We start from the raw sequence: 9788 nt of genomic DNA, 5'->3' as shown, positions 1-9788 counted from the left end.
TTTCACCACAAAATACACCATGTACAAATTTTGTACTCTTTATTTACATATATTGTTATTAAAGAATGCTGGTTTCAGAAATTGCTAAAAGAGTGATTTGTGCCAAAAGTTTACTCGTCTATGTTGAATATTACATACAAAATGTAGAGAAGAGAGTTTTCAAATGTCCTCTATATAGTTATGTTTACATTCAGTTGTAGCATACAGATGTACCAAGGTACATACATGTCTCATTACCAGAACAACTCAAGTTCTGTTATGAACTCGAATACCATATTTAATATTGAGCTTAACATGCCATTATAGGTACTTAGTTACAACATGCAAATGCAACAATAAATATAGCATATCTAATTACCATTTTATTGATATTTATCATTTCGGCAATCTTAGAATAATCACCTTCCTAAATTAATATTGCACTCTGCAGGCAGCCTGTTACTAATTAATGCAAGCAATTCTATTGCCTCAAAAGATACATCCAATGCACTACACCATGTTAGCACTTGCAACCAAAGCAAATACATGTCAAAAGCATTAAACAAAACGGTGGCTGAAAGCTCTCCAGAGGGCTTACTCTAACAGACTAACAGGTCGTTTCATACCCTTCTTTCTACTATTTTTAAAGCTTAGCCAGACATTTTAATTTTTTTGGTGAAATCAATGAAAGATAAAGCTAAAAATAACTCCATAACAAATCCTGTTTGTGGATGATAGACAATACTGCAAACATTTTCTGAAGCACAAAATTGTTATATACATAGTGCTTAAGGCCACACTGTTTCCTTCATCCAGACATTTCGAAGTAAAACGGAAGGTCAATATGAAAACAGACAGCTTGGAGGAAAATCTGAAAATAGTCACATAAAACCATGTGAGTCACTTCCCTTCAGGCTCCAGTTCATGATTATTTTTCAAATTCAAGAACCAACAAATTGAGCTGGTGATGCCTAGTTCTATTGTGTTACACAGGGATGACTTTCTCTGGGTTCATGATGTTTTTAGGGTCCAGCGCATGTTTCAGTGCCTTCATGACGTTGAAGGTTCCCTCCCCCATCTCCTCTCGTAGCAGATGGCGCTTCCCCAGACCGATCCCGTGCTCCCCGGTACATGTCCCTCCAACGGCTAGAGCTCGCCTGTCAAGAAACAAGATTCTAAATCTAGGGCTGGAAAATTTTCTGTTACCTGTTATATATCAAAACAATTGGTCTGGTCTAAAACAGCTTGTACATACTGCACCAAACTGGTGGGTTACACCTTTAGGCAGTTCACAAGTTGTGCAATACAAATACACAAACAAAGGTATGATTCAGACTGCCTACCTCGCCATGCGTTCATGTAACACATGTGCCTCCTCGATCTGAGCTGGGTCGTCCGGGTCAATGATCAGGAGACTATGGAAGTTCCCATCACCTACATGGCCAACTATCGGTCCTGTCAACGTGAGACAGAAATTCATTAGTTCTTGTCATTTTTTGTTGTTACCTTGATTCCTCATTATCTCTTGGAGCACCTGAAAGCATTTCTGGAACGCATTAAACATACGACTAACTTGTTACAAATCCTATGAAAGTTGATGTGATTGAGGTATGTCCACCCCACAACCCCACCCCCTGTGATGCAAGCAGTTTTGTGGGTCTGCAAAAGGCAGAAATCATGTGTTGAAATATCCTCAGCAGAATAAAACACTTAATATATATGATTACCTATTAGGGATGACTTGCTGATGTCCTCCTTGGTTTCCACAATGACCTCTGGGAGTCTGGAGATGGGAACACAGACATCTGTGGCACAGCCCTGGAGAAATACACATGGAGTTCAAATAATTACAGACTCAACACTAAATTCAAATCTTGTCTGTGTACTACGACTTGGTAAACACTCTTGTTTCAAATATTTTACACAGGAGACCCTTACCTTTGACCCTGGCTTGAGCGCCAGGCCGGCGTACCAGGCATTGTGTCGTGCCGACCACAGCTTCTTCCTCTGGGCGGGGTCAGAGGCCATCTGGAAGTCTGACCCCTCATTCATTTGGGCAATCTCAGCTGGCAAGATAAAATATATACATCTTATTCATGGAGGGATCCCATGTTTTATTAGAGCAGCATTTTAAAAAATCCACTTTACATGTATGTATCAAAAACGTAGCAAGGGGTATGCCCCAGTGTGGGTGAGTGGATCAAATCTATTGGTCTTACCCAGGTTGTACTTCACATACGAAAACTGTTTTTGAGGCAGTTTACCAGTTGTGTCATACAAACAAACAAAAGCAACATCTCTGCACTTACCCACAGCTTCTGCCTGGTCCGCCACGTTCTTCTCTGAACCGTGGAACTCCAGGAACAGGGTGGGCGCCACGGGGTAGTCCAAACCACCAAACTTGTTACAGGCGTCCATCATCACATCGTCTAGAAACTCTGGGGGGAGGGGGGAAAACTTGATTTGAATTTCCAGAAATAGTTACATCAGGTTAATAGGATCATATTGATTCAGAAGGTTTTTTTTCATACAACCAAGTAACAGGGATCCATATTCTTGATGCAGCGCCCTCTACCAACGAGAAACAGACAGCAGACAAGCTATTCTAACGTTGGCAGGAAAAAAATTACATGGTTATGCATCTTTCGCAACGTAAGACTGAATGTGACATTAACTGTGACATCACCTATTCTGGCGATGGGGATGCCACTCTGCATAGTCATGACTGTCGTGTCCACGGCCGCTTGAACTGACGGGAACGAGCAGACAGCTGCCATGATCTGTGAAACAGGAGCCATGTGCTTGAGTCAGGTGGAATACAGCTGAAGAATGAATAGTTAGATAGAAACAACATTAAACAGAAAGCATTTCTTTGACAAAATTGATGTTCTCAAGTAAAGACTGTCTGACACCCACAGTTTCCGGTATCCCGTACAGTCTGAGCGTTGTCTTGGTGATGATACCCAGCGTGCCCTCTGACCCCACATAGATGTTAGTCAAGTTGTAGCCTGCTGCAGTTTTCCTGCAGATGCAGAGGTATGAACAGTTTTTGTCTCTTTGAGAGCGGCCTGAGATATTGATGTTGCTCTGTCTGTTAATTTGTTTGTCTATGACATGTTTTTCAGACAATATTGTGCAATACCCGTAATAGGCTTCTATCATCAGTGTAATGTGAGGTCACAATTCTGCAACCATTCAGAACTCATTGGATTTCCCAAATCCTAACATCTATTTACAATTTCCAAGTGACCAGTCTTAGAACATCAAAATATCACACTAGAGTAAAAACAGTGCCTTACTTTGTCCTCCTGTCCTTGCCGGCTGTGTTGATGATCGTTCCGTCCGGCAGCACGACCTCCATGTTCATCACGTTCTCCCGCATTGTCCCGTACCGCACGGCGTTGGTGCCGGATGCGCTGGTCGCCGCCATGCCGCATAGCGAGGCGTCGGCACCCGGATCTGTACCGTTAGGAAACAAACAATAAACTGTTAGGCCACAGGTGGGTTGTCAGTAGGGGTGGATACCAGTTCGGCTTAATAAGGTCCAACTCGAAGTTTAGGTCCAGAGATTTAGGTTCAGGTCTGAACCTGAACCTAGACCTGATCCTGTCCAGTTAATGTTTTGTTGTATTAGACCAATATTAAGCATAGAGAATTATTACTGACACGCACGACTATAAAAGTTTCTTGGTGCGAACACTTTCAAGATACACCAGTGTTTGATATTTGAATGTTGCACTTATTTTAAATGCCTTTTTGTCAGGGGTTTACATCAAACAAAATAGAAAAATATATTTGTACTTTGTTCAGGTTTTTTTGGACACAGGTTTTTGGCTTTCAGTTTTTTTGGACTCGGTTCTTGGATGTTATAAAGGTCCGAATCAGGTCCAGCGAACCGGTATCCACCCCTAGTTGTCACAGCACAACATTATACTGTTGATTATCGGATTCAAAGAGATAATGCTGAACTGAAAGAATAAGTCAGATGAAAACAGAATCTGAGTGGAAAGTCTGTACCTTAAGGTAGAAAACAGTTTCAGGGGGGTGAATAGGGCAGTTGGAGCTACCTTTTGTACACATTTATTGATATCTTCATCATCACAAGACCCCAACTCTGATGTAAGAGTGTGGAAATAAGGCAGCTCCTTTGTGATCATGATATAGGATAATAGTTTCTATCTAAACCTGACCCTAAGTATAACCTCATCCCTCACCATGACCCAAACATGACCCTACTCATCCTAACCCACCTACCCACAGGGAACCACAGGCCCGTGTCACGTAGGTAGGAGTTGAGCGCGTTCCTCGTCACTCCAGGCTGCACGCTCACGTCAAAGTCCTCAGGGTGTAGATCTAAGACCTGGTCCATCTTAGTCAGGTTCAGACACACACCACCCTGCACAAGACAAGGGGATTCTTTCCTTAATATCTAACTTCACTTGCACAATCCTGCAATACTGGGAATGTTGATATACTGACAACATACGAACACTGCCCTCTTTATAATGTACTATGCAGCAACGGTTATCACTTAATTGGCTTTCACTGCATATAGATTGATTGATATAAGCAGTGCACAACAACAAAAAGCAGTCATAACAATATAAACAACAAGAGTTCTACGACCTCATACCTTCGCGAAATGATTTTGACCTTTATGACTGACGTATTAGGAGTGTTTTTCATCAATCAAAAATCATACCAGTTGATCCTCCTCACCCAAATAACATAAGTTGTCCAAACCTCCTTGTTATGATTATGAGCTTAACAAAGAAGGTTATGCTAACATTTTTCATCAATAATGCAAATAAGCTCCTTATTAGCATAATTTGATTCAATGGTGTTCACATTCACACAACTTCTAAATGCAACAAGTATGAAATTGCCGTTATTTACTAGTATGGAATGATAGTAGTTTCTCATGAATTATGCAAATTAGGCCTACATTTGCATAATTTCTATCTATTGACATTCCTCTCTTCCTCAGTTACAAATGTCACATATTTGAATAGTCATATCATGGAACACAGCAGGTTTTTAAAATTGCCTCATTAATTATAATCTGATTTGCATAATTATCATCCAATCATACAAAGCATCACATAAGCTATCTACATACCAAAAATCATGACCATCCATCAAGCCCATCTCGAGTTATATTATTTTCTCATTGATTATGTAAATGAGGTTCTCATTTGCATAGCTGATATCTATTAATATTTCTCTCTTCCTCAGTTACATATGTCACATGTTTGCGAGTCCTATCATGGAAATTGATGAATGTATAAACTTTCCTCATTAATTATGCAAATTAGTTACTGATTTGCATAATAAGTATCCAATCATGTACATCATCGCTCAAGCTATGTACATGCAAAAAATCATGACCTTCCATCAAGCCCTTCTTGAGTTATTCCCTTTCAAAGTCTGAAGCAAAACCTACCCCTGCAGTTCCAAAAAAGTTGCTAGGGGGCCCAAGCCTATACCACTTACTCTCTGCCCAACGAGCTATCTACCACTTAAAAATCAGTTCCATAGCATGTCCACAACACGAGATATCATAACATGAAGTTCCGCTGCAGTACCGTAACAAGCCGATAGGGGGCCCAAAATCTAATCATTTTCAGGTTTCATCGAGACCTACCAACATACCAAATACCAAGACAATCCTTCCAAGAATTCTCGACTTATCGTGTTCACTAACAGACACACAGACATGCTCGGTATTCCCATGCTGTGGCACTGCATTAATGACTGTTCTTACTCATATAAGGCCGTGTATATCCAACTTTGGTCAAAATTTGTATGTTTCAGTCTTTTAATTGGTGTAAGGAGATATCTTTGTGGTTTGGTTTCACATGCTCCGAGTGGACTCTTCCAGGCTGGGAGTAGGTCAAAGTTGACGATTGTTTTCGTCTGTCAGCTGTTACGAGAGAACGAGCTGGTCAACTGTCTATTTTCTTTGCATGATTCTAAAGTAGACAGATGTGGCTTTCTGGTGCATAAGAATTTTTGGGGCTTGCAATTAAGGTGAATCCTTTTCTGAGCCCTTGTTTTAGTGCTTTAAAGCATTACTGCATGGGCAAGCCTATCTCTTGTATCTGCCCTACAGCTGGCTGATAGCCAATTTGTCCCTGGCAGCTGCAGTACATGTAACTGACGTTTCCTGCCTGCCTCATGACCCCTCATGACCCCTCATGACCAACTTTGCCCCCAATCTACCCGTATCAATATCCCCGTCGCAACCAGAACGCATAGTAAAGCATACAATTGAACACATTTTTACACTTTTCTCGTTAATTATGCAAAACACTTCGCCCAAAATCTAATCATCTTGAGATTTGCCACATACACACCGACACACCAACTACGACAACAAACCATCCAGGCGTTCTCGACTTATTCTGTTCACTAACAGACACACAGACAAGCACCGTCGCATAACCTTCTCGACGAAACCATTCGTCGCGAAGGTAACAAATCATGAACGACTAAGCCGGTGATTAGTGATTAACTCAATAACTGTTACCTAACTACCACTGACATGTCTTTGTCACTGCTTGTCTCTCTCCCTCTCTCTCAACTTGTAGCTTGATGGCTGACACACACACATACATGTACATAGAGATGTAGATGGATCGATAGATGTAGATGATCAATACATGGAGATGTAGATGGATCAATTAAGGTGTTAGGTGTGTCTCACAGAGTCTAACAAAGACCTTTCAGATGCCCTACATATATCTACATTACTTTTAGAGTACATGTACTATATATTTTCATCCCTGCCCATAAATGACTGAATAAATCATGAGACCAAGGCCACACCAATCTATTTACTTGGTTCTCAGCAAGAGAGCAAGATTAGAACAGGGGGCTGAAAGGAAAACCTGAACCAAAATATATGTGCGAACCAAGGAACAGACTTGTTTTCATGTGTATTTGAGGTATGTTTTAAGGTGCAAGAACCAACAAATTGCATCAGTGTGGCCCATGGAGGAAGGAGTCCTACCCTGGGCGCGCTGACACCTGACTCCAGTCCCGTGCCCGTACCGAAGGGAATCATGGGTACGTTGTTGTCATAACAGATCGTGGCAACTTTGCTGACTGCGTTCGTGCTCTCCGGCCAGACCACGACGTCAGCTGGTTGTGGTCTGTTCGGTTTTGTTTTAGTCAAATCCCCGTTAGCAAGAACAAGCACAGCAAACAAGCACATAAAAGCATAGACACCAGGGCCTCTGTAAACTGTACAACTTTTTCTGACATCCCAATTTCATTGGCTAGAAAGATTCGTATCTATAACTTCCGCCTGAAGTTATAGCGTCACCAAATTCTACATCATGTGATATTTTGGGCTCATTAAAGATCATGGTTGAATCACTTGAATCTTTTATCCAGGCAAGTATTGTATGTTGGATAAACAAGTCACACATTTGCAAAGGCCATGCCAAATCTACTCTCCAAGCAGAGGCTGGGGGAGAAGATTGTGATCTTCTTATCTTTCCCCCAACCTCTGCTTGGAGGGTATGCAAAATTTACATTCTACTGAGGCTAGCAATTGCAAGCACCCTTCGTCTGCTAAACTCAAAAGCAACCTGTATCTAACTCAGTAGTACTGCATAAGCTTATTTACCACATTTCCATTTTCTAGTACCTTACTCAAGGAAACAATAAAGGAGTGACACAAATACAAAATGGAATCTTCGTTCGGCCTGTCAAAGTAGTCAGAAAATGTTCTACACCAACATCTGCTTACATCCTACAAGGTCAACCAGGCTAAGATAATACTTACACTAACACTTTCCTAGCATTCATTATAATACTGATATGTATGGAGGAAACATCGAACATAATTCATATTACTCGTGGTAAGACTCATCCTTCCCATGCTGCTCCCTGACTGCGTATGATGTGGAGATGTTCTTCAGGCCGACGGCTGTGGACAACGCTTCCACCAGGGAGTCTGACAGACGACAGGGCTGAAAGGGTGGGAAAAACACAAAATTTAATGCTTTTATCTTGTTATTTTTTTGACATAACGTTTTCAGCAATGCAATGAAAGAACTGACCATCAACAAAGATCAAACCCAACAACCATTTTGGTCACTATTAACCTTAAGGACACTGAAGTAGCCATTTGGCATCCAATTCCCTAAAATATTAGTTACAGAGTTAGGCAGCAGGGAGGTTAAAACAGCTGACTTTTGTAAGACATATTCACGACTACGCCAAAAATAGTTACTCAAGCAACTGGATAAAATTTTGAAACAGTCAGACTAGCTTAAGTTAATCTGATAAGGTAAAGGCATGACTATATCTATCAGGGTAAAGATCTCCATGGACCAAATATAAACCATATTTATTGGGGGTCTGCATGCTCTTTTCAGTAAGGCATAAGCAGCCTTATTTTATTTCCCGTAATTCGTAGGGAAAGGTGTCAGTCCGTGTCACAGTAACGTAATTCATATCAATCGAGGCGACCAAATTTTTCGTAATTTGCCTTCTTCAATTTTAGTGTAACACGTAAGGGGTTTACTGAATTCAGCGCAAAGCATTGTCGTGGCACTCCATGTAGACCCTCCTAATACTGTGAAACACAAGAGGCGAGTAGAACAGTCTCCTGGCTTCCGGAGATCGGACCCAGGCCTGCCAGTCCACAGGCCGCACGCCTTAACCACTAGGCTAAAAGGTCTGGACCCGATAGACTGGTCAGTTTAGTGGCACTTGAACCCCACTGTTACTGGGTGTGCTTAAACCATCATGGTCTTTTATGCTTCCAACAGAGGAGGGGAGATAACGTTATGTCAAGGATAATCCAATCCAATAGATTAACTTGGTGCGGCCTAAACATGAGCTGGCCTAAGTTGGGGACTGAAATATAATAATAATAATAATAATAATAATATCAGGTGTATTTGCAGCCAGTGCCACAGGCAGCGGTCCGGACAGTGCTTGGATGGGAGACCAACCAAGGACGTCCCGATTGCTGTAGCCTCACGAAGCTTTCCACGAAATCGTCTTCCGGGAGGGACGTAAAACGGGGGTCCCGTGCTCGAGGAGGTGCCTCGAACACGTTAAACAGCCTCATTACCCTACACATTGGGTACCTGCCTATATAAGATAATCTTCTAGCCTTCTTGTTGTCGAGGTGTAGAAAACAAGCCAACGACAACTGCTTAGCAAAAGTACATACATGTATTTGTGCCAATGTTATTTTGGTCCCACTGCGCATGCAAGGACGCACGCACGTAAGCACGAATTCTTACGGTGTTGTAGCGCCCTTGAACCCCTTTCCTACCTCAGGAGCCCCAGGACAGTACGTCCGACTGATGACCCCGGTCGGCCGATACAAGGCGCCCACTAGCCGCAGGAAGTTCATCTCTTCACCCGAGAGATTCCGACTTCACGTCAAATGGACAGGAACTTGAACTTGCCGACTGTGGAGTGACTACTTCCGCAGTGTTCGCCACGGCCGTCCTTCGTATGGACACTGACCCTTACCAGGAGGAATAAATCTAAAACTAATTGCAAAGCTTTCTTGAAATTAGCTAGTTCGGAGACTAAAACATATTTCTATGATTTTTCATATCCAATGAATAGATAGACAAATTATCATTCGACCTTTCAAATGCAGTATTCATTTCTTTGCTTTATCATTTTTTTTTCCTATTCAGCAAAATTTGTGAGGCCATGCAGTGTGGTATGTATTCCTCCCAATAAAGAGGTCGTTGACACGGTTTTTAGGTCAAAGGTGATCATTGACTTCATATGATATAAGTAACATCATCATTGTCCTTACTATATACATT

General features: G+C 41.7%; 1 protein-coding gene across 2 annotated transcripts; it reads right to left on the bottom strand.

Annotated features, from left to right (window-relative positions):
* Positions 1-24: 24 nt before the first annotated feature.
* LOC136439370 (probable D-lactate dehydrogenase, mitochondrial) lies at positions 25-9481 on the bottom strand. 2 transcript variants are annotated; one of them, XM_066434774.1, is made up of 12 exons: positions 9278-9478; positions 7843-7958; positions 6992-7133; positions 4234-4375; positions 3279-3438; positions 2896-3001; positions 2666-2759; positions 2289-2417; positions 1918-2045; positions 1707-1797; positions 1323-1434; positions 25-1136 (listed from the first exon to the last, which is right to left on the bottom strand). In XM_066434774.1, exons 1-12 carry the CDS (start codon positions 9356-9358, stop codon positions 965-967), a joined length of 1473 nt encoding a protein of 490 aa, XP_066290871.1. In that variant the 5' UTR covers positions 9359-9478; the 3' UTR covers positions 25-964. The 2 variants fall into 2 exon arrangements, with proteins under 2 accessions (XP_066290871.1, XP_066290872.1); XM_066434775.1 differs by lacking the exon at positions 2896-3001 and having other exon boundaries at positions 4230-4375; positions 9278-9481.
* Between the last annotated feature and the right edge of the window lie 307 nt (positions 9482-9788).

The sequence above is a fragment of the Branchiostoma lanceolatum genome, chromosome 7, assembly GCF_035083965.1.
Source record: "Branchiostoma lanceolatum isolate klBraLanc5 chromosome 7, klBraLanc5.hap2, whole genome shotgun sequence".
NCBI classification, from domain to species: domain Eukaryota; kingdom Metazoa; phylum Chordata; class Leptocardii; order Amphioxiformes; family Branchiostomatidae; genus Branchiostoma; species Branchiostoma lanceolatum.
This window is presented reverse-complemented; position numbering and strand designations above follow the sequence as displayed.